This window comes from Esox lucius, chromosome 7, assembly GCF_011004845.1.
Source record: "Esox lucius isolate fEsoLuc1 chromosome 7, fEsoLuc1.pri, whole genome shotgun sequence".
Lineage (NCBI taxonomy): Eukaryota > Metazoa > Chordata > Actinopteri > Esociformes > Esocidae > Esox > Esox lucius.
Genome location: NC_047575.1, coordinates 34,368,611 through 34,393,627, shown reverse-complemented (window position 1 = coordinate 34,393,627; position 25,017 = coordinate 34,368,611). Strand labels below are relative to the sequence as shown.

Here is a 25,017-nt window from a genome sequence, read left to right as displayed (position 1 = left end):
AATATAAAAATGTCAAACAAAATATATGCACAAGAACATCAACATCATATAATACATTTTCAAAAATATATGTTTTCTTAATTATAAATCCTATTAGCTTCCACTGTAGTTTTATTAACAGATCCAGCATTTAGCTTGTTTAGCTAATATTGCTGAATACATGTTTAAACTACAACAAAGGCCATAGTCCATGCTAGTAATTGGACAAATGTATAACACACAATTATATTTTAAATGACTCTGTGGCATGACATTATTTCATACAAGTTAACAGTAGTTGAACAGGGAGTTTAATCATCCAGGTATACCAAACACAAACAAAGAATTCTCCACACATACATATGAGTCATTCCAAACGTTTTTAAACTGACCTTTGCCAGAGCAGTCAGCCTTTTTCAAAAGCATGCATGCAAATCTCTTTATCAAAGTTAACTTTGTGTATTAATAATTAATCTTTTTGCTCTAGGATAACGCAGACTTAATTCTTTGTTCTAACCTAAAAACTGGTCTGCATGTTATGCCTTGAGGGCAAAACATTCTTACATTTTATAGTCACTGTTAATTCTCAGAAGATATGACAGATTTATGTGATAGTCTTCAAAATACATCCAACATTTCACAACAGTACATTGATTTCTCTCTAAATTAAAAAATACCTCAATTTTTATAATCACCAATTCACATGAATATCTAGGTCCTCAAACAGCAATAAGAACTATAGGGCTCTGGGAGCAGAATAGGGACATCAACATCCCACAAATGCACACGACAGTATCTTATGCCTTTTGAGGTCAAAGTAAGGTATTTTTTAGTTATATGTAAAGGTATAACTTTACTACTCTGCAACAGGTGACTGGCAGGTCAATAGTATCTTATGCCTTTTAGGTCAAAGTAAGGTATTTTTTAGTTATATGTAAAGGTATAACTTTACATTACTACTCGGCAACAGGTGGCTGGCGGGTCAATAGTATCTTATGCCTTTTGAGGTCAAAATAAGGTATTTTTTAGTTATATGTAAAGGTATAACTTTACATTACTACTCGGCAACAAGAGGCTGGCGGGACATAGCAACCCACAAGTGGCAGGTGGATTAGAAAAAATAAACTATACAATAACCAGGAAAAAATATTTGTTTACTTTAAGCAATCTGTTCCTAACTATTCCCATTAAAAAACAATATGTGATTGTGTCTCTGTATAGTAAAAGTATGAAATGATTTTTAATTTCAAGAACATTCTCTTTTTAGCTTCAGTTGTAGTCAATCGGCAGTATAAAAACCTTTTAAAAAATAATTATTGTAATTGTGTTAATGCCCTCAATCTTCCCACAGCGAAATTGTTGCCTACACCTGCTTTAAATACTGTAAATGTAAAAACTTGCTAGTAGTTCTGTTGGGGTAAATTCTTTAGTTTGGAATGTTCAGATATTCAGTTCAGTTAACCTACATGTAAGCACGCATACAGTATAATAACATACACAAAACTTTCCTCAGAGAGAAAGAGTGACTTCACTGACAGTTGGCCAGTCTAAACTGATGTCCAGGGTGAAAAAAAGAGACATGGACATTAGGTTTATAAAATAAGATCTAATTGTCTAGTCACACTAACATATCCCATTTCAACTGCTCTCTGCAAACTAAAAATACAGACGATTCATATTGTTCTTGCATGATATTAGCATAGTTGTTGTCAATTGACAAATCAAACAGACTAATGTAAAAATCTATTTGCAATATTGGCAGTCACAGTAAGAAATTGTTGTGTTATTGTAAACAACTAAAAACCAGTAATAAACGAGTTACATTCGGTTCAGGCAGACCAAGTACCTGGAACTCTTTCCCAGTAGATATGCATTCACTAAAACAGACATGATTTACTATAAGTGCATTTTCTCATATGAGCAGTTTTATGGTACATTCATTACAGATTTGCAGTGGTTGCAGTAGAAAGACTATATAAAGTTAACACTTACATCCCATGAACCCTTGTTGCAAAGACAAATGCCAAACCATTTTAATTCCAGGCAACTGGAAAACTGATGTTTTTGATGAACTAGTGGTTAACACAATCCATCACTTTGTCATTAGGAAAAGGTCAGCTAATAAGTGTTTGTGTATGGACGAGCATTCTGTTCTGGGACACGTGGTGAGAGCCTTGGAGACATGCTGCAAAACAAGGTCAGATTTCTTTATCCCAAACTTACATTTTGGTAATACAATGGAACCAACTTCAAAAAACAGCAAACTATTGATGACATCCAGAGAATAAAAAATGCATTAGATTCATAACTTATCATACCAAGTGCAAAAAATATTTGGATGACAGTACACAAAAGCAGAGGAACTTATTACAATTTTTACTATGACTACTGGCTGAAATTATACAAAACTCTGGAGTGCATCTTTATTAAAGGGTAGTTTGACAAAAAATCTATTAGAAAAATAAATACTTAAATTGGCAAAGTGACAATGCCAAAATAAATCAGACATTTTTGTGTAGCGTTTAAATATGAAAGAAGTATGGTTTTAAATAAGTGAAAATGTTATTGGGAAGTTCAGGAAAACATCAACGAACCACATCGAGCAACAACTGTGTATGATCTTCTCTTTAGAAACCTCTCACTCTGATATACTGCCTTTGATTTGTACTGTCCACTTTGTTCTAATGTTTTCTGAGAAACAGAAGACAAGTACTGTTCCTGAGACTATTATAGTAAAAGGGTCATCATTTGTTTTTTAACCCGTGAATAGGTTAGAGACACATTTATAAAGAAATCAAACATCTTAATTTCAACCACATTTTGGAGCTACCAGGGATTAGCACATTCTATAAACCAAGTTTTCCTATTTCTCTAACAACCCCATTTTCAAATCAAGTGACACTACTTAGGGTCGCAACCTCTAGTTCGGGAAACACTTACATAGCACGCACATTGCAAGTAGTGACCCAGACTATAAAACCAATTAACAGATCAGCTGGGTTGCCGATACTGAATTCAGGGTGCAAATACCTTATCACTAATTCAGCACTTAAAGGTGCTACACAAAGAATTCCAACACCATTTGGAAGATGGTTGAATTGCATGAACACTAGAGTACCATTCAAAACAAATGTCCCTCTCCCCTGCATAACATTGGTGGACACTCCCACTTCAGTTTTTCGCTTTGGTTATGCCCATCACCTTAGTGTAAATTGCTGTAAAAACATTAAAACAATGTTTTCTATTATATATTTCTATCCAGTTTCCACCATATATGAAGTAAAAAAATAATAATAACAGCACAGCTGCCCAGCAGGAGAAATCAATAGGCAGATATCCCAGTCAGAAGGCAAATGAAACAGCTAATCACAACTCTTGCTGGTAAGTATTACTCTGAAATACTATAATTCTAATATTACGGCAGATAAACAATTGAAATTACACTGCAAAAATCTTTTTTGAAATCTTGTGTAGCAACTTTAAAACGCACAAATTATAAATGCATCAATTATCTGCACAATCACGTTCAAACGTGTTTTCCATCATTTCCTTTTGCGATACGTTTTGAAATGAACCTTTGTAAGAGTTTGAGCTCTACCTATTACCACCACAAATATGCACTGTCAAAATGAGACCCTGAGTCTGGGTAATCATTGGTCAAATAGCACCATTCTGGCCACTTTGTTCGTTTAGCTATTGACATGAACAACAAGAGTAACCTAGCATGTTTCCTCTCACCAGGATTCTGAATTTAATTATTTCTCTTGTAAGGCTCTGTTTCTCAGGCATGAATCCTAGGAGGTTTTCCATGCACACATATGCAAAGACAGAAAATGCTCAAGTCTCGCCTGTGTGTAGGGTTAAAAGAAATATGTATATAAATAACCTTGGAATTTGAAAAGGTACTGCTACCCAACACATGCAAAGTGTCTAGTTCAGTGTCTAACTGGCACCAACGTGAACACATGACATCTACTTCATCATGTAATCATAAAACCCCTGTCAATAACAAAGTGATTGTACAGAAATCTTGAGCACCTGTAAAGTATTGAAAATGCAGAAACAATACGGGTCGGTTAAGTACAAAAAGAACCCAAAAAACTGGAGACAGGTTATTTTGCTGGAACACCAGAAAGAAGACTGAATTTGTGAGTGTGCAGTAAGAAGTGCATTCTTGTAAGAGCAGTGGAGGCCTCATTCCATTTTAGTCCTTGGTGTCCAATGTCTCTCCCTGTTGCAATGCATCAGGACCTAAACACGTGCACCGCCCGGACAACGTACTGCCTGCAGATGGGGCACTCACTCATGCGCTTGCCACACTTGCTACATGTGACCATGTGTCCGCACTCCAGCAGCACACAGTCAATGGGAGAGTCCATGCAGATCCGACACAGGTTCACTTCCTGGCTCTTGGGAGCTGCAGGGTCTGTAGCACAATGAAAGGGGAAAGAGGAGAGGTCTCCATTGAGTGTTTCCAAATGCTACTAACAGTACACATTCAAACAGTTTCAGACTAAATAAACATTTATTTGGTTCTGTTCATGGTTTACATGAACTGCCAGTGTCATTATGATTCTGTCCTTTGGCAGCCAAATACTTTTGATCATGCTTTTCTTGACTTTGAAATTGAAAAAAAACTTACCTTCTTCATGTTTTGCATTTGAAACTGGAAAAAATAAGATTAACTAAAATTAATAAAATTTTTCCCAAATGCACACTATGTATTATGCTTTCCCAAAAAAAAAAAAAAAATATTCAGCCCACACAGTAGCCTACAGCCCACACAGTAGCCTACAGCCCACACAGTAGCCTACAGCCCACACAGTAGCCTACAGCCCACACAGTAGCCTACAGCCCACACAGTAGCCTACAGCCCACACAGTACCCTACAGCCCACACAGTAGCCTACAGCCCACACAGTAGCCTACAGCCCACACAGTAGCCTACAGCCCACACAGTAGCCTACAGCCCACACAGTAGCCTACAGCCCACACAGTAGCCTACAGCCCACACAGTAGCCTACAGCCCACACAGTAGCCTACAGCAAGTACATTCATTGGAATATAGGGTCATTAACACCCAAAAGTCTTGAACCGCAATAACTGTCAAAAAGTAAAACAAATACATTTCTATATTGTTTTGCTAATATCCCCCAATATAAAAGGCCTGAATTAAACATAACTGAAAATATAAAATATTTACACTAAATTAAATAAAATGTAATCTTTGCCTATTAGGTAATGATAAGGTCGATATGGGTGATTTTGGAGAAGACCTATAATTGAATAAATATACTTAACAGTGTACTTATCTTAAGATGTATCCGCTAGATGTTGCATTGAGGAAAACCTCAAGTATATACACTCACCTAAAGGATTATTAGGAACACCATACTAATACTGTGTTTGACCCCCTTTCGCCTTCAGAACTGCCTTAATTCTACGTGGCATTGATTCAACAAGGTGCAGAAAGCATTCTTTAGAAATGTTGGCCCATATTGATAGGATAGCATCTTGCAGTTGATGGAGATTTGTAGGATGCACATCCAGGGCACAAAGCTCCCGTTCCACCACATCCCAAAGATGCTCTATTGGGTTGAGATCTGGTGACTGTGGGGGCCATTTCAGTACAGTGAACTCATTGTCATGTTCAAGAAAGCAATTTGAAATGATTCAAGCTTTGTGACATGGTGCATTATCCTGCTGGAATTAGCCATCAGAGGATGGGTACATGGTGGTCATAAAGGGATGGACATGGTCAGAAACAATGCTCAGGTAGGCCGTGGCATTTAAATGATGCCCAATTGGCACTAAGGAGCCTAAAGTGTGCCAAGAAAACATCCCCCACACCATTACGCCACCACCACCAGCCTGCACAGTGGTAACAAGGCATGATGGATCCATGTTCTCATTCTGTTTACGCCAAATTCTGACTCTACCATCTGAATGTCTCTACAGAAATCGAGACTCATCAGACCAGGCAACATTCTTCCAGTCTTCAACTGTCCAATTTTGGTGAGCTCGTGCAAATTGTAGCCTCTTTTTCCTATTTGTAGTAGAGATGAGTAGTACCCGGTGGGGTCTTCTGCTGTTGTAGCCCATCCGCCTCAAGCTTGTGCGTGTTGTGGCTTCACAAATGCTTTGCTGCATACCTCGGTTGTAACGAGTGGTTATTTCAGTCAAAGTTGCTCTTCTATCAGCTTGAATCAGTCGGCCCATTCTCCTCTGACCTCTAGCATCAACAAGGCATTTTCGCCCACAGGACTGCTGCATACTGGATGTTTTTCCCTTTTCACACCATTCTTTGTAAACCCTAGAAAAGGTTGTACGTGAAAATCCCAGTAACTGAGCAGATTGTGAAATACTCAGACCGGGCCGTCTGGCACCAACAATCATGCCACGCTCAAAATTGCTTAAATCACCTTTCTTTCCCATTCTGACATTCAGTTTGGAGTTCAGGAGATTGTCATCACCAGGACCACACTCCTAAATGCATTGAAGCAACTGCCATGTGATTGGTTGATTAGATGATTGCATTAATGAGAAATTGAACAGGTGTTCCTAAAAATCCTTTAGGTGAGTATATATATATATATATATATATATATATATATATATATCACTGTTATAATGGACAAACTACAACAAAACATTTTCACATTTGAAAAGTAAATGACCCAAGGATTTGATCAGGAAGAATTTTGGTATTGACAATTAGGGGTGAATAGGAAAAAAAACAAATACTCAAAATGCAGGCAAAAATTACTATTTATTTTAAAATGAGACAATTTCCAAAAAGCTAGACATTTTAGTCTTTAGCATTATAATTTTTTTTGCAGATGTTTGTATGTCAATCACCTATGTGATTCTTCAGCAACTTCACTGGGACTGCTTGCACCATTCTACTACCAAATGAGCCTCAAGTAACCAAATGCTGGAAATGCTCACCCAAATTCTGGAGGTCCTTCTGGTCATTGTAGAGACGGGTGACCCTCTCCATTAGCTCCCACTTCTCGCAACAGCCCTTGTAGTTCACAAAGTTGCGGGCTAGGATCTCCTTAAGCTGGCGCACACTCAGGCCCCCGATGTCCTCCACACAGCTCAGGTCAGACAAGGAGGCCCTGCGGTCTGGTATCAGGGTCTCCTCGCTGCCTGATGACTGCAGGAACAAGACAAACACGAAGACAGGTCAGAATGAAAATGTCTATTTAGTTCGGTCTGTTTATATTTTGTCTGCCGGTTGCTGAGTTTACACTATACTTTTTTTTTTTTTTTTAAGGCCAATATGGCCGTTAAAATTCCAGCATTCCGGCCCTGTAGAACAGCGACCAGACACATGCTTTAAATAGCTATATAATGCGAATTATGTCAATTTCCATTGGATGTGAGTAGTGCTTGACAGATCTGCGGAAGGTTATAGATCATTTACTGAAATTCGTTTGCATCTAAATTTCAGTATGTTTAAATCTAGCTTAGAATTGTTCTGCAATGAACCATAATGTGGCCTAATTTCACAACATTATTCTTTAAATAGAAAAACGCATTTCAGTCGATTGTCGCATCAACTCAGATTGACCAAAGGAAAGAAACACTCAAGCGTGTGTAAAATATTTTTACTAATATTGTAAGTTGAATTCTGTCATTTCCAACCATATTTCCTAATTATATTATGTGCCTTTAAAAATGTATGGATATAAATATATGTTGTCCCATTGCATGTTAAATGTTGAAACATGTTTTGCAACGTAAGGAAGGCTACTTCCAATAACTACACTTTTCTGTGGTCTTGCTGGCCTCAGTTGAACCATCGCTTGTTTTTCTTAACCGGCCCGGGAATGTCCTCTTTTGCCGTCGACATTTCTGAGTCGATTGCTGGAGTTGTTGCCGGAATGCGTGGCTTTTGAATCTTGCGCCACGCTTAGTCACACGACCAAACACTCAGTAATGTATTAATATAGAGTGAGCTCACAGATCGCATAGTTTGTTAACAAATAGCTAGAGTAACTATGAGATCTGAAGACAGCAGCAAATGTATTGGTTACAAGTAATTTGTTTAACATTGATTTTCCCATTCCAAACAAAATGTTTCACTACAGTAGATTTGCTTGGCAAACATTTTTAAATCTTTATTTCTGTTTTGATTTTTAAAGTGATTTTTAAGTAGTCAGGTAATTCTTTACAAGTAACATGCTCGGTCCAAAATACCAACCAGAGGGGGCAAAATTATCTAGAATTTTTTTTGCATTTAGACCAACCATAACATAAGCATTAAGAAGAGCTTATAGGGTGGCCAATAACAGAGATCTGCAGTGCATGTGGGTTTGCACATATTGATAGTTCACCAAGAGAACAGCTGGTATTAATGTAGTATCTAATTCATTGAAATAGTCCTGTTTCATCATACTAAAATGTTGTTTCATCTTGTTTGTGCGTATTTAGCTGCGGTCTGACACTGGCCATCACCTTGGTAGTCAAACGTCCATCCATGTAACAGCGACTGATTCAAAACCTCCCTAAAACATTTAATCGAGTTTACCTCTTCTGCCTCGTCCTCCTCATCCTCATCATCATCTTCCTCATCAGAGATTTGCTCTGACTCTGGCTCTGCCTCGGGGGCTAACTGCTCTGGCTGATCTGTGGTCAGAGTGTCAGGGCTGGCAGGGCCCGGTGTCTGGGGAGAAGGCGGTGGGCCCGGGGCAGGGAGGCTGTTATGAGCCCCTGGCTGGGTGGACACGGTCTCACTGCTGCTGCTAGTGCTGGGGGTCTGCTGGCCCAGAACCAGCTCAACCAGCTCCTCCTTTTCCCGGCATGTCTGGGTGGGTACCTCATGCAGGTGGAGGTAGTCGCGCAGCTCCCGCACCTAGTATTTTAGGTTATTGTAAAACAGAATCGGACACACGCTGTTTATATATTCCCTACTCCTCTGGTCGTTATTAAACAGCGTAGCTCCGTTACCACACACTCGTAATGTAGTTATTATTACAGTCATGTGAAAAAGTACAACCCCTGGAAAGTTGTGTCTATTGTACAAATTGTTACAGATGTATTTTTTAACTAAAATCCAACCATCCATTGATAATATGTAACCCAATATAACAAATAACAAAAAAATGCATTTCGAAAACAATTTATGCAGTTAAAATAAACTGAAATACAATTTCACAGTGTGGACGAAGCGAGCACACCCCTTATTTCAATAGCTGATGTTGGCCTGTTTGTCTAAATTAACTTATTGTAGCCTGTTCTTGTAACTGCCTATCAGTCTCAAATGGGAAGAATTATTGCCCACTCTTCTTTAACGGAGTGCTTCAAATGTCATATTCTAGGGCTTCCTTGCATGCACAGCCCACTTCAGGTCATTCCATAGCATTTCGATAGGATTGAGATCTAGGCTTTAAATATGCCATTTTATAATCCTCAATTTCTTGTTTTTGACTTTGTTTTATGGCATTGTCCTGTTGCAAAATCCATGTTTGGTTCTGCTTCAGCATTTTGACGGACGGCCTCATGTTCTCTATAACAACATGGAATTCATTGGCCCTGAAGCAGCAAAGCAACCCCAAAACATAATCCTACTGCCCTTGGTTGGCATGAAGTTCTTCGGTTCAATGGCAGTTATCTGGCAATGAGGCAAAACAAGTCTACCTTTGACCAATCTGTTCCAGTAGTTTTGGTCTTTACCCACGTGTTGTACCACAAACCTCAATTGTGTCTTAATGCTCGCTCTCTTTTTGTTTTTGCAGAGGCTTCTTCCTTCCTGACTTCCCATGTTGCCCACGTTCATGCAGTCTTTCTGACCATTGACTCTTGCACTTCTATCTTGAATGTGGCAAGAGATGCCTGTAGATCCCTTGGTGTTACCCTACGTAATGTTTGGAAATGGCTTTGGAAGTCTTTTGGAAGTCCTTGGATAAATCTTGGGATGTCGTGTTACCACACACCCTTACAGTCCAAGACCAAAGCCAACCATCTTTATGAAAGGCTGGATCCTCACACATTACTCTGATGATTTTCTAATCATTAGCACCTGTTTTGGTGCACTTGATTGAATTTTAGCTATTTTATCTAAAGGTAAATGTAGGGGTAGATTTATTTTCTGCATAAGGAAATTACATTTCTGTTCATTTTAATTGCATTATGTTTGAAAGTTGTTTTTTTGTGGTGTGATTGTTTACATTGGGTCACCTTGATCAATGAATGTGACTAATTTAGCTCAAATATTAATGTCTCCAAATATGCACAAAAAAGACAGCTTGGGAGGGTGTACTTCTACAAATACTGCCTGTAAAAAATAGGTAATCATGACATTATCTTAATACAATGTTGCAACTCGTGTAATTAGTGTTATTACACAGATATTAATGTAACAATAAAGTGTTAACACCATTAGCGTGTGTGTGAGAGAGAGTGTGTGTATAGTTGAAATATAGCTTAACCTAATGCATTTGGCTTTGATTTATTGCCACTAGATGTTATAAAAGAGCACTTCTGCACCTTGAGTCGCATCAACTGAGCACGGTCAAATAGGGTCCTGTGAAAACGCTGACATGTGTGGCAGAGGCGCGGGTGTGGCGGCTCCAACTGCACTGAACAATGGCCGCAGAAGTTCTTCTTGCAGTCCACACAGACATGCTGGGTAGAGAGACAGGAGGACAGGAGAGTGTGAAACTACTCCAGGGGATTGAGCGGTCACAGTAAAGCCCTGTTCAAATAAAATAGACAAGACTCACGTCGTCAGCTGGATTCTCCATGATTCAACCAGTTAGATCTTGGATGCATTAAACCAATTAAAGAATAATGTGATAACTTTCTTTGTTCAGTCAAGTAGCTGAATCTTGCTGATATTTATCTGAAAAGTAACGGTTTCCACAGTTTCTGGTGGATGTAGGTCATGACACTAGTTTGCTACGACACTGCTAAAACAACTAGCAACTTTGTGTCATCACATCATTGTGCAGAGGCGCTCTCAGTTGCTCGTACAGTCTTGCTGACCCGTGAGTCTGGGATAGTCAGCTTTTGTACAACACAACCATGTACAACCAGCTGGTTGTATATTGTCATATTATGTAGTCTTATGTATCTGAACTGGGCTTTAAAGGGAAGTTATTTATCTTGCAGTCTATTTGTTGCTCATTTTGTGTTTGCAGTTGATACCCCAAACAGTATTTAAAGATTGTTAAGTCAGAGATATTTAATTTTCACATTTTGCTGTTTAATCATTTCCAAGTGACAACAACTGATTATGGAAATGGGTCTAAGCACGGTATAACATGCTCCAAACACTCCAAGCCAACATGACTCTACTAATAATAATCAAATAAATTCCACAATATTAGTTTAATAGTTGTTGTAAACAGCATCATTCAAACATGGACTTATGGCAGAGTGGAAAAATTGATAAACACTGAATGCAAACAATCTACAATAACAGAAACAACCTGTAACTATAGGTTTTGTCATCTAGTCAGCTCAGGGATTAGGACCAATCCCCTTTCGTTGACTGGCACAATGTTCTTGACAACTAGGCTACCTTGCGGCCTCCAACAAAAGAAATTGGATGTAATGAATTAGCTTGAGTGTTTTATAACATGCTTAGACACATTTTCATGAAGCTGCTCAGCTTTTGTTCCAGCCGCTCACTAACCTAGAATGATAATTAGTTGAGAACTTTAGAATACTAACACTTTCTTGCCCAGTGTCCAGCACATTGTCCAGCCAACAGCCAAAACTGTACTTGCACGCACCTGACCAACAACAACTAGTCACTAGCGTGAAAGTAAGACAAGGCAACCATTTTAGGCATTCCTCCCAATAATCCTGTATGGTGCTGAGTCAAGTCCTCGTCAATACTGTTGAAATACCACAAACAGGATTAGCACTTATGACACACACAACCTAACCTTACTTCTGGCACCTATATAGAAAAGATTGTACCATCTTACTTCCATGTAAACCGACAATTCCAGACGTGTAAACTGATAATGTACTGCAGCATAAAAACTCATATAGCCCAATAAAAAAAAAAAAGGGTGGCCGCTAACTTTGCAAATGAGTTTGTGTGACAATTCGTGAGCAGGCATGTCAGATTGGAAAGGCTTGTTGGACAAATCCCAGTTAACACTTGACAATGATATAAACTGCCTTTCACTTCATCCTTTGATTGATTCAGAAAATGAATCTGTTCTAGAAATGTAGCTTTCTATATTGGACAATCCAGATTTCAAGCATCCATGTAAAACTCACCAGTGCAGGCTCAGTTAAGAATGTAGTGAATAGTAGTTTAAACGCTCTGTAGTGACTCTTTTGACAAGCCAATCTGTTCATTTGGATTCCACAATAGTGTACACGTATCTAATCCTCGAGTCAACACCCTTCAAAAGTTAAGTCACACTCTGCTGCCTATATTTAAGCTAAGAGCTGTCCTCCACAATCTTTATCGGGGTATTTCTCATAGGCCTATTGCCTCTTACCTTCCTAGCGATGGCATCGAAATGGCCTCCGCAGGCCTTGCACAAATGTTCGGGAGAGGTCAAGGACTGGCTGTAGCCCGAGTTTGTGTAGGCCTGGCGCCATGACCTGCCGTTTTCTTCCACTGTGGCGGTGGGTTCCAAACAGGGCCAGCTACAACATGATGTCCACATGCTCCTGCCTGCACACAAAATTAATACACCGAAAATAACACGTTCTAGTGGAAAGAACATAGACCACAGTTGTGGCTAGAAATATTCCCATCCTTGCACAAGAAATCGCACTTGATCAACATTTTGTAGAAAATCAAGGATATTTTGGTTTTCGCATGTTATAACTGACATTTCCAAATTACAGAATGAACCAGTCTTACTGAAACAGTTATTATTTTAACTCAGAAAAGAAACATTAGTGGCACTGACAAAATTACAATTTCAACATTCATTGTCGTTTGCATTAAGGCCTACATTCTTTTTGGCCTTCTTGCCTTCTACTAAACCACAGTAAGAGCAAACCGGGAAAAATGTATGATCTGTTGACCACAAAGTTCAGGAACATTGACATTGCTGTGTGTCATTGTTCAAAGGGCTAGTATTATTATGAGAAATGCCAGGTAGGCCTAGTATCCCAAATATGTTTTTGGGTGGGTGGAATAGGGAAGGTAATCAGCAGTTCTGAATGCTGAAAAATAATTGTATAGTTAAGGACAGGGAATGTTGATGTACTGTTCAATTGTATACTGTGTCAATAGAACAGACTAAAGCATGTCGCAATATTCAGATAGATTTGGTCTATTGATTCTCATCACATATGCTATCTCAGTTGCTACTCTCTCTTGTTTATGAAACAGAGTACCTCTTCGTGGATTGTGTTTACACCCATAACTACCTGTAGGCTATTTATAACGTTAAGTTAACGTTAAGTTACGTATAGGTTTCTATTTCCGGTATAGGACCAATAGGCTGAAGTTCGATTTCTGGTATCAAATTGCAGTCCGCTGCTTGCTAAACTTAACTGGAACAATGTGTCAACTCTGTGGCTCTCAGAAAGAAACCTATCGATACATGAATATGCTTACCTGTCGGCTGTTACACCACTTCGACTGGTCACGGAAATTGTTTGTGTCCTATGATGAGAATATAGTTGGGGCCTAACAGAAGTGTTGGCCACCAAGGTACTTTTCGGTAAACGCCAGATCCAGGAAGAACCAGACAAAACAAACCCTCCCCAGGGTTGGTTCATTCCGCAAAACAAAACGTATGAGTTGCCAAACCATTCCTTGGAGTTTCTATAGGACAGATGTGAGGACGTCCCTCGCGTTTCGTTCTTTCGCAATGAATGGATACACCCCTGCCCTGCCTCTCCCAGCATAGCCTATCGCTGCCTTCCGTTGCCAGCCTCGCAAGAGGAACACGCCTCATCTTTGAAATTGCCTACAGCCCACCAAGAAAAAGTAGCCGCACACCTCGGAGTCACTAAATTAGTTTAGTGGTGGTTCAGCAAAAACTACATTGTTTTTGAAGGCTAAAAAACTATGCAAATCTGTAAATACATTCATAACTAGGATATTTGCACGGATCTTCACGGCAGACATAATTCTAATGAATAGGGTGCACATGGTATTTTCAGAAACAACAGAGTAAATATTTTAAATGTACAGCCAATTTCTAAATATGCATCTACAAGCCACAGGCTACTTCTCTCCCACTAAGTATCTATGAAGGCTAAATGTACTACATGAATGACGCTGCTTGATGTAGGGTAGTACAATAGGTATAGCTGTTGTAATTAGCCCAACAATGTGTCTCTGTGGTTGCCACGCCTTAAAAATAACTTGGATGGTGGTGAAAATGCAACTCAAAACCCAAGTAGATTTTTGTATTCCAAAAGAATGGATACAGAAATCCATACACAATACTGATAGATTCAACCTAAATTTAACTGTCCCAGTGCATGACGCAAGGGCGAACGAGTCTCTTTAAGAATGGTATTGATGCTGCATTATGGCTCGCTCAGCGGTTTCGAATGGGTTATCCCAGATCATTGCCAAGAGTATTGAGGGAATTTGCGGGTGGTGTCCTTGAACAATAAAGGGGGTATTTTCAATTAAGTGAGATCTAGACATCGACCTAGACCTACCTCATTATGTCTTAGTATACAGCACTCGCTGGGTTGTCGGATCACACTGAAGCACAAGCGACCTTACCTGGGTGACCCGGAGCAAATCCTCGTTGTAACGGCCATCTCGTATTGCTGAGTTCAGTGTGACATCAATACTGAATCAAACACACATGAGCTCAAACGCAGATTTTGGCGAGATTTTGTCCAATGTGATGGCCATAGAAATTGGCTGGCACTAAATTAACCGACAGAAGCTGTCCAAGGAAATGACGTCAGTTTAGCGCCAGCGGTTTGGCTCCTTTCGTGGCGGGAAGAAGATCCGTCACGCCGACAAGAATAAGTCATATTTAGCAAGAATAAGGCCGGGGTCTAACGATTCCCGTTCTAAATAAAAGTCTGCAATGACTAACGTAAAAATAAATCAAACATAGATAAAATGTTAGAAGATTTGCTGTTTTATGTTGCAGAGCGGTAAGATTAATTACACCATTTATTATAAATTTTTAAGGCCAAGTAGCTTCGTAATTCAGTATCTAGTTCAGTATTACTTGAATATACACATTGCACCATGAACAATTCCATGTACGTTTTATCATTTCTCATTTGCAGTTTACACCTCATTATTAATAGGAGGACAGAAACAAAAATAAAACTTGTCGGCTATCTTGGCAAATATATATATTGTTTGTGTGTGTATCGAAAGTTCACCAGAACTGATCAGGACTGATCATGACTCCAAGATCATAAACTTCCAGAAATCTGTGACCCGGAAGTACATACACTTTTTTCGGTTTTAGAGCGGTAAATATGGACGTGGAGATGAATGAGGTAGATTCTAAACAAGTTGAAACAGAAGTTAAACCGAAGAAAGATGAGGCCCCAACGAAAGTGTCTAGCGCTGGATATGAGTTGCCATGGTAAGGGTTACTAGCTAGCTGGTTAACATAGTTGGATTATTTTTAGGGGTCATGGCTCAGATATTTCAGTCAGTGCTGATGATGGCTAATATTTGCTAGTTAGCTCAGAGTATGATTTAGCTCAGGCATGAGAACAAATGGCAGCATTGTACCTATGCATAGAATTACTAACAAAACCCATCCTGTGTGAATCTCAAAAAGCAGCTAACCCGATTATTAATGTTAAGTTCTCACATTAGTGGTAGCTATGTTCACATCTGAGTATATTATAACTTGGCAATGGTGGCGGTGGACTCTTTCATCATTAGCTACGGCGAGGATGTAAAAAACGACGTTGCTATTTTCACTTAAATATGTCATGGTTTTCAGCCTCTAACAAAATTATTTACACACGTTATAGCGTGCCGAAAGAAACGCTGTCGTTTGACACAACGTACGCGGGATACCGTTGACTTTGGGTGCTACAGTAGCTAGCTAGTAGGAGTCTGTTTAGAACAAGACATAGGCATATAAGGCATACCACCAACACCAGCCCAATGACAATGTTTCGGAGCTTGCTGGGTACTATACTAGTGCAGGTTTTGTGAAACTATGAAATGTCTTGTTAACTATTGTTGTTCTGGAAATCTCACAGGGTTGAAAAATACAGACCAGTGAAGTTAAACGAAATAGTCGGCAACGAGGAGACCGTTAGCAGGTTGGAGGTAAAGTATCCTTAATATTTTTCGTTTGTAATCATCCTCCCCTCATTGATGTTGTTACCGTAGTGATTCTTGCAAATATTCTGTCTCCGAAATGTCTAGTATTGCATGAAATTAGCAGTAATGCTACAAACATATATTTTCCCAGCTAGAACATTTGTAGAATTATATGAAATTTAGAAAACTATTACAAAAGCTCTTCATCCCATCTACAATTTTAGCAAAAGTTATTTAAAACTACAAAATGTGAGAATTGCAGGAGGTATGTAGTTGTTCCTTTTTTCTGTAAAAAGGAGCTATTGATGCATTCACATTAACATTTATTTATCTTAGCCAGAGTGATTTACAGGAGTAGTTGCGGTCTTGCTCAAGATCAGAACAGTACATTTTTCACCTTACCGGCTGATCGTTCAATCTTTCCATGTCGAGTCGGGTGCTCTAAATGCTAAGCTACCCGTTGTTGTTCCTTTTACTCCTATAGGTGTTTGCCAGAGAGGGAAATGTACCCAACATCATTATTGCAGTGAGTGACTGACATGATTAATTAATTCATAACCTTTTAGTATTGCCTTCTGATGTGAGTAATTGTATGTACCCTATGCCATATTTCATTAAGAGCCTTTAAATAAGCATTTTTACTATAGGGTCCCCCTGGTACAGGAAAGACCACCAGTATTCTGTGTTTGGCACGAGCTCTTCTAGGGCCAGCAATGAAAGATGCTGTAATGGAACTTAATGCCTCCAATGACAGGTGATATGTCACATGACAACCTTTGAATCTATGTACTGCCTTTAGTGTTAACTTATTTTTGTTGCTTAACAAAGTGAATCCTGTAATAACACTGTCATCCAACTCTCAGAGGTATTGATGTAGTTCGAAATAAGATCAAGATGTTTGCCCAGCAGAAAGTCACCCTCCCTAAAGGGAGACACAAGATCATCATCCTGGATGAAGCTGACAGGTAAGACCCAATCTGGATTTTCTGTCATCCTCATATTATTGTAGATATTTATACTGGTATTTCTGTGAGAAAATACTGCTGTCCACTTTCCCTGCACTCTGCTCCTTAATACTTAAAGCAGTGCAATTGGTTAGTACTTCCTGGGTTTTGGGGTTAGTGATGAAGTATGCTTGCCTTGCTTCATTGAAATTTAGCAACTCCTTCTGGTGGCTTTGGTGCCTGTGATCTCAATTGAGGTAGAAGACCGGAGAGTGTTAGTTCTGGCATATATGGATTCTGTTGTAGACTACATAGTTACCAGGCCTCATGATTAGAACCAGAACAGCATCGTATGTGCTTCAGAACATCGACTATCCTGAGTCTGCTGGGATTTGGTGCAGTGAAACAGGGCCATAACAACAAATTAGATATTGCGAAATTAGGGAGCCAGTGTAAAGAAGATATTGACAATTGTTCAGTTTGCGTTGCAGGCCTTTCAATTGGGCTTCTATCATAAGCTAGATATGTTATGCCCCAGCAGCTGTGAGCTCAAAATAACTTTGACTAGAGTCCAAGCCTAGTTACTAACCCCCTGCTATAATGGCTGTGTTTGTAAAAGTTGTGCTTATGTCTCCAGTATGACAGACGGAGCCCAGCAGGCCTTGAGGAGGACCATGGAGATCTATTCTAAAACCACTCGCTTTGCTTTGGCGTGCAATGCCTCCGACAAGATAATTGGTGAGGGTCCTTACTGTACAATTCAATAAAGCTGTTGTATTACATTAGGACCCAAGTCTAGGTGACAATACCCATCTCCATTTGCTCTGTTGTTGCTCCATTGAGCTGTTCCCCTTTCTCATTAGAGCCCATCCAGTCACGTTGCGCAGTCCTGCGCTACACCAAGCTTCGGGACGAGCAGATCATGATGCGTCTGCTGGAGGTGGTGGAGAGGGAGAACCTAGTCACCAGCAATGATGGCCTGGAGGCCATAATCTTCACCGCCCAGGGAGACATGAGACAGGTGAGGAAAACGGACAGTCCTCCATGTTGGCAGTAAGTCTTCCATGAGCATAATGTGCTTGTTAATTATACCCGTGTGGCCTTGCATAAATTCAATAAAATGTTTGCTTCCGATGTTGTATTTTAACAAATGCTAATTCAGTCATACAAAAGCTATCTTTCTATGTATGTTAATGACAAACAAGTCTGATAATTAATGGAACATTTATAAATTACATTATGATAATAAATTCTCACACATTCAGACAAAAGCACAATTGGTATGAAATAATCTACCAAATTTAAAGCAATCGGCAGATACGGATTGCTGGCTGATATATCGGTGCATCCCTACTGTATATTCATGGGTGTTTGTAGTGTCTCATACAAGTCTGACTCAGATGTGTGAAACTGAATATGATAACTTTAAAACAAAAGTTTTATTTTTTTCTTGTCAGGCACTGAATAACCTACAGTCCACAAATTCTGGGTTTGGCTATATCAACAGTGAGAATGTATTCAAGGTATGGTTCTGTTCCCAAACCTGATATTTCAATCACATGACTAGCTCTCAAAAAAACTATGAATTGTTTTTGTTCAGGTTTGTGATGAGCCACACCCACTGTTGGTGAAAAGCATGCTGGAACATTGTGTCAATGCAAACATTGATGAGGCCTACAAGGTATTGCAGTCCACATTCAATAGCAGTTACTACAGAATACAATAATGCCACACAATATTATTGCTGTTGCTTTTTAACATGTTTCTTTTAATGAAGTGACCAGTAACTGCTCAGTTTAGAATATAATGTGATCACGTATCTGATAATTGTTAAATATTATTTGGTTAGTCCCTTATAAATCTATGTATAGATCAAGTCAAACCCCCAACCTCTCATTTTACTGAAGTACAAATGGTAAATGATATTAAATTTTTTAGCGCTAACACTATCAGTTATTGTAAGATTAAATTGGTCTTATGTGAAGGACGATGATCCCAGTCACAAGGCCAAAGAAACATTGGCGTGGCACCAAATGGCGAATGGTGTGACAAAATGATGAATGTCTTGTAGTGGCCCAATTAAAGTCCTTATCTCAGTCCTATTCAGAATGAGGCACTAATTAAAAACTGCAATCCCCAAGTATTCTCCTAACAACCTGGAAACAATCCGCCAAGTAGACTGACACTGTTTGCAAAGCTGGTACATTGGTACTGTTATGGTAATTCCATCGATAAGAACACTTAATGGAAGTAAGTACAGAGACACAATTCTCTTGGCACAATTAGCAGTTTACTTTACTTGCAAGGAAGAGGAGTCACAAAGCTTACAGAATAGACCGCGAGGCATCTCTAAAGTAACACAGAACAATCCTTAGTACTTATACAGGTTAAAGAGGTGTGGTAAGATACTGCACAGCCGTCTTATGTCAACAATACATAGGTTTTACTCAAAAGGGCAAATTGCCCCTACTTCCCCCAAGGGGATAGGGGAACATCGTAAATGACATCCGGCCACATTCCTGAAGAACAAAGGTACCCTTTGAACAAACAGATACCCTTATTGGTTTAGGAAGATTAACAGATGGTCAGAGGACCCAATGATCTACTGATATCATTCAGACATGTGTGTCACAAAAAAAGAATAGAGTTACATAACAGGCAATAGAAAAGCATACATTTCTAAAATGTATATTAGTACAAGAAATTCCATGACAGTACCAATATACATAATGTAAAACCAATGTATAACATTTTAAATACAATATTAAACAGGATAAAATGCCCATCTAAAATTTGTAATTCAGTAAAATTAGAGAATTGGTGTGGGATTTAGATACTTTTGCAAGTCTCTATAGTTAAGCTATATGACTATAAGAAGTGTATGTTTGTTACGGTTAACCTGATGATGTCCATGTGTACCTCTGTTAGATTATTGAGCAGCTTTGGGCCCTGGGTTACTCCCCTGAGGACATAATCGGTAACATATTCAGAGTGTGCAAGACATTCCAGATGCCTGAATATCTGAAGTTGGAGTTCATCAAGGTAAGAGACATTGTAAAGCAAGTCTGAAAGTTGAAAATGAAAAAAATTGCATGAATGGCTAAACTTGTGCATTTGACCTCTCTGTTTTCTCAACCTTTCTATTTTCCATCTCCTCTTTCAGGAAATAGGCTACACACACATGAAAGTGGCAGAGGGTGTGAACTCCCTGCTACAGATGGCAGGCCTACTGGGTCGACTGTGCAGCAAGACAGCCAACCTTAATTCCAGCTAACACTCCAACTACGCCATTACCCATAAAATCCCTTCTTTCTTGCTCTCCTCCCACCTGTGTCTCATCAGTTATTCTCAAACAAACATAGGTTGCCCCCCCCCACCCCCCCCCCCCCCCATTGGATAAAAAACATTTAATTACTTTGACTCAGTTTTAGAGTCTTAGTGAGTAGTTATTTGTTGAAACATTTCTGGATTCAATTTTATGCCTGTATGCTAATGTAAATACTATTAAAAATCACTTGTTTCATGACATTTGGTTATAAAGCACATTAGTGTTGCAGGTTGGTTGGAGTGACAGACCGTATCTACATTTTGAAACAGTTTCAGAGCTGTCTGGTGTTCATTTTGTTAAACTAAATGTTACAGTTAAACAGGTACACCAGAATATTTTTATGACTAAACTAAGGTGGCCAACAAGCAGTTGTTTTCAACTGAAGGTTGGTGAAGCCTTGTGGGCAGGGCTTAGCATTACTTTTAAGGTCCTATTGAGCAATGTTGGTGGATTCTAGCATGCATCTGTCATAAAATATCTACTTTTGTGCAATAACTCAAATAGCCTTTCTCTGCTGAACATATATCATTGTTTTACTTTGGCATTAGGTAAACCCTAAAACTCTATACTTCATGCTATCTTTTGAGAACTCCAAACTGTTTTGAGATCAGATTGGCATTCCCCATTGGCTCCATAAGCTCCCATTGGCTTCTCATCCCAAACCCAAAAAAGGAAGCCGCCCCCCCCCCCCCCCCCCCCCCCCCCCCCCCGGTGAAAATATTATTTCAATAATATATAAAATAAGTACTTACACTTGCAGGAAAAGTAGCCAAATGTTTTAATGTCCTTTTGTGCAAATTAATTTGGCTGAGCTTCCTTCCTTATGTAACACTTAATTGTATATTACAATGAAGAACGGTACTCAGTGTCAAGTGTATTTTGGCCTTAATTAACTGTGACACTTTGGAAGACGAGTTCTCAAGTAAGCAACAGTCAATGAGATTCCAGGACAGAAAATTAGCCAAACTATTGCAAGTGCATGGTTTAAACCTGACCACAACCTCCAGTCCAGCAATTGGACTGTGTGAATCAAGAAAAAAATATACATTACACCTCAGTGTTAATCAACTCTTATTCAGAGCAGCAGTCTTCTGTTGACCATAGCTTGTATATGCTGATCACTTATTTACTGGAATATCCATCTCATTAGTCAGCAAACATACAGTGGATATAAAAAGTCTAGACACCCCTGTTAAAATGCCAGGTACTTGTGATGTAAAAGAATGACACAAAGATAAATCATGTCAGAACTTTTTCCGCCTTAAATTTGACCTATAATGTGAACAGTTCAATTGAAAAACAAACTGAAATTGAGGGGGGGGGATGTAATAAAAAACTCACAATAACCTGGTTGTATAAGTGTGCCCAGCCTTAAACTAAGCACCTTTTGATTTTATTACAGGACTCAGTCTTTTTGGGTAGGAGGCTATTAGCATGGCACATCTTGACGTGGCAATATTTGCCCACTCTGCCCAATCTGTCAGATTGCAAGGACATCTCTGCACAGCTCTCTTCAGATCACCCCAAAGATGTTCAATTGGATTCAGGTCTGGGCTCTGGCTGGGCCATTCCAAAACATGAATCTTCTTCTGGTGAAGCCATGCTTTTGTGGATTTGGATGTGTGCTTCGGGTTGTTGTCGTGCTGAAAGGTGAACTTCAGCTTTCTAACGGAAAGACACCCTGACTAAGGCTCCGGTTCCAGCTGAAGAAAAACAGCCCCAAATCATGATGCTGCCACCACCTTGCTTCACTGTGGGTATGGTGTTCTTTGGGTGATGTGCAGTGTTGTTTTTGCGCCAAACATACCTTTTGGAATTATGGCCAAAAAGTTCAACCTTGGTTTCATCAGACCATAACACATTTTCCCACGCGCTTTTGGGGGACTTGTTTTTGCAAACTTCAGCCAGGCTTGGATGTTATTCTTTGTAAGGAAAGGCTTCTGTCTTGCCACCCTACCCATAGCCTGAACACAGCCACATCCCCAGTTATAAGAGGGTGTGCACACTTATCCAACCAGGTTATTGTAAGGTTTTAATTTTTCCCCTTGTAGATTTCAGTTTGTTTTTCAATTGAATTGTTCACATTATAGGTCACATTAAAAGTGAAAAAAGTTCTGACATTATTTATCTTTGTCTCATTCTTTTACATCACAAAAACCTGGCATGTTAACAGGGGTGTGTAGACTGTTTATATCCATTGTAGTTTGCATAACAGCCTAAAGTAGGGGTGGGCAAACCTTTTGGTTCAAGGCCCAAATAAGGATTTTGAAGTTCAACTGAGGGCTGCACATATTTCTATGTAAAATGTTTGTCAAGATCCATTTGCTAACCAAAAAAGTTATTGACATTTATATATCTAAAATAATTATGTACTTTGGATCAAGTTTGAGATGTTCAATAGAGGGTTGGAGTGCTTTTAATAACCACAAATCTCCCTGGGCCTAAAATAAATCCACAGCACCTTAACCTTTGGCAAACCTTTTAACCAGAAAAACATTTCAAAACACATACACCCAATTGGATCCATATAGTTTGTTTTATTCATGATTATATTTGCAATTATACAGCTCCAGGAAAAAATTAAGGGTCACATTTTTCTTTACTTTCCAAAAATGTTGAAAAGGAATGTTTTGAGTGAGGAACAGAAGCGTTCAATTTATGGTGGTCTCTTAATTTAAACCCTTCTGTTCCTCACTCAAAACCTTCCTTTTCAACTTTTTGGAAAGGAAAGAAAAAGATGCAGTGGTCTCTTAATTCTTTCCGGAGCTATACATGCCATATTATGAACAGCAGCCAGAATCAGTATGTAAGCTGATCTTCTGGCTGGTAAAGTTACTGTAAAAAAGATAAACAGACCTGAGCTGATAAATGAATGGTATATTCATTTCTGAATATATATGTGTCTGCCTACCAAGAGGATGTGAGGCAGCTGTGCCTAGTAATGTTACTGATTTCTTAAATTAATGTAGCTACTGTAGCATTGATGCTGAGCAACATATTCCAAGCTAGCGCCACTAAAGCTTAGGGTAACTAGCTAGGTAGCCAGTGCCTTTTTAAATATTTATATCTGTTTTAGTTGTTAGGGGATGAACTTTGTCAGACAGGTGGGGTGAAAATAGCTGCAGGAAGAATGATTCACACACTCACCAGTAAACCAGTGTATGTGGTGTGTTAACTAGCTGGCTGCTCATATGCTCATAACCGATGTAATGTCACATAGCTGCAAAAGACTTACCTTGCTAAGGTGCTAATGAATTATGACAGTCAGAAAAGGACTGGTCACCCCTCCGAGCCTGGTTCCTCTCTAGTTGTCTTCCTAAATATCAGCCCCTTAAGGGAGTTTTTCCTAGCCACTCTTGATCAACACAGTTGTTGCTTGCTTTTTGGGGTTTCAGACAGGGTGTTTTGTAAAAGCAATTTGTGACAACTGCTCATGTAAAAAGGGCTTTATAAATACATTTTATTGATTGATTATGAGCTAACCAGCCAGTGGGCAGCGCATTAAACATTAAGACACATGGTAAGTTTCCTGTTAGGCAAAACCGTTTGGAAGGAGAGACGTGTTCTGTTTTTCACTTGGGTGCCTATTTTTCATGTTATTATGTACTTTCTGGTTGTGTTTAGATGTTTTTTTTATTCTTTAAAAAAAAGAAGCTTCCAGGCAAGAGGGCACTAAATCCTGTTAATGTTCTGTGGGAAGCAATAGTTAGCGTTGGCATACATCACATGTTAGAACATACAAGCCACGCCCATCATTTGGGGGAAACTCCTATGCATCCCATAGACATTCATGTGGTTTTTCAACGCTCTTTTTCAAGTGGTCAAATAACATAAAATGCCAAAAAGCTATTGTATCGTGAGGTGTAACTCTAAAAAATACCTAGATTTTGGCTTTTTTGTGCAACCAAACTAAAAAACAGGGCCACAAAGGCGAGGGCATCATCAGATGTGCCTAAAGTAACGTGTTGAACCCAGCTTCGTCATAAATGTACCTGATTACAGTTAAGAAAAGTCACTAATATATACTATTTGTTGTTTTTTCATTTAACAATTGTTTCCATAGTTCAGTCAACATTTACTTGCATTATCGTAGCCTATTCACTCACGACCTAGTAGTACCAGTGCAAGCTCCGTGAAGTGACGAACTCAGTCCGAGCAAAAAGGCTGAATTAAAAATCAGCAAAAGTTACTGTACTGTAGTCAATTGCAGTGGCATTTCCAAAACATTTTACATGGGGTGGCAGAAGGATGGCAATTTGAAATGCAACGGTGGCATATCATTACGTTGTTGGTTATGTCCACTTAATACAAATCTAGCTACTGAAAATGGACAGAGTAATGTCTTGCTAATAAATATCATACATGTCCTACATTTAGATGTTTATGTGTTCAAAGTTAAAGTCTTTTGAGTGTGCAAAATCTCTATATGAGTGTTGGGAGTTCCCTAAGTATTATATATGCAAGATGCAGTATTTTAATTGGACACATTGTTTATATTATTCTGCCAAGTGTATGTAATTATATTGCTTCAAATAAGATGCAAACATGAAATATAGGCTACTG

The 25,017-nt window shown here is 39.0% G+C and overlaps 2 protein-coding genes across 4 annotated transcripts; one reads left to right on the top strand and one right to left on the bottom strand.

The window, feature by feature from the left end:
- Positions 1–273: 273 nt before the first annotated feature.
- On the bottom strand, positions 274–14,873 carry zgc:171740 (RING-HC_CARP domain-containing protein). Of its 3 annotated transcripts, none has more exons than XM_010893547.4 (7): positions 14,653–14,873; positions 12,449–12,627; positions 10,473–10,610; positions 8,515–8,838; positions 6,927–7,137; positions 4,622–4,645; positions 274–4,405 (listed from the first exon to the last, which is right to left on the bottom strand). In XM_010893547.4, the coding sequence occupies exons 2-7, from the start codon at positions 12,617–12,619 to the stop codon at positions 4,224–4,226; spliced, it is 1,050 nt and encodes a 349-aa protein (XP_010891849.1). In that variant the 5' UTR covers positions 12,620–12,627; positions 14,653–14,873; the 3' UTR covers positions 274–4,223. The 3 variants fall into 3 exon arrangements, with proteins under 3 accessions (XP_010891849.1, XP_010891850.1, XP_010891851.1); XM_010893548.4 differs by lacking the exon at positions 14,653–14,873 and adding an exon at positions 13,525–14,637; XM_010893549.4 differs by lacking the exon at positions 4,622–4,645.
- An 86-nt stretch (positions 14,874–14,959) lies between these two features.
- rfc2 (replication factor C (activator 1) 2) lies at positions 14,960–20,649 on the top strand. The gene is made up of 12 exons (XM_010893546.4): positions 14,960–15,038; positions 15,365–15,484; positions 16,119–16,188; positions 16,667–16,708; positions 16,830–16,936; positions 17,046–17,147; positions 17,764–17,864; positions 17,990–18,147; positions 18,584–18,649; positions 18,727–18,807; positions 20,055–20,168; positions 20,290–20,649. The coding sequence occupies exons 1-12, from the start codon at positions 15,004–15,006 to the stop codon at positions 20,398–20,400; spliced, it is 1,107 nt and encodes a 368-aa protein (XP_010891848.1). The 5' UTR covers positions 14,960–15,003; the 3' UTR covers positions 20,401–20,649.
- The last annotated feature ends 4,368 nt before the right edge of the window (positions 20,650–25,017 follow it).

Coding starts and splice junctions, on each gene's coding strand:
- zgc:171740 (XM_010893547.4), bottom strand. CDS start 12,619: ATGTGGACATCATGTTGTAGCTGGCCCTGTTTGGAACCCACCGCCACA. Junction 10,611..12,448: donor TCGATGCCATCGCTAGGAAG/GTAAGAGGCAAT, acceptor CTCTCTACCCAG/CATGTCTGTGTGGACTGCAA. Junction 4,406..4,621: donor AAATGCAAAACATGAAGAAG/GTAAGTTTTTTT, acceptor ATTGTGCTACAG/ACCCTGCAGCTCCCAAGAGC.
- rfc2 (XM_010893546.4), top strand. CDS start 15,004: ATGTTAGAAGATTTGCTGTTTTATGTTGCAGAGCG. Junction 16,937..17,045: donor CTTAATGCCTCCAATGACAG/GTGATATGTCAC, acceptor TCCAACTCTCAG/AGGTATTGATGTAGTTCGAA. Junction 20,169..20,289: donor TGAAGTTGGAGTTCATCAAG/GTAAGAGACATT, acceptor CTCCTCTTTCAG/GAAATAGGCTACACACACAT.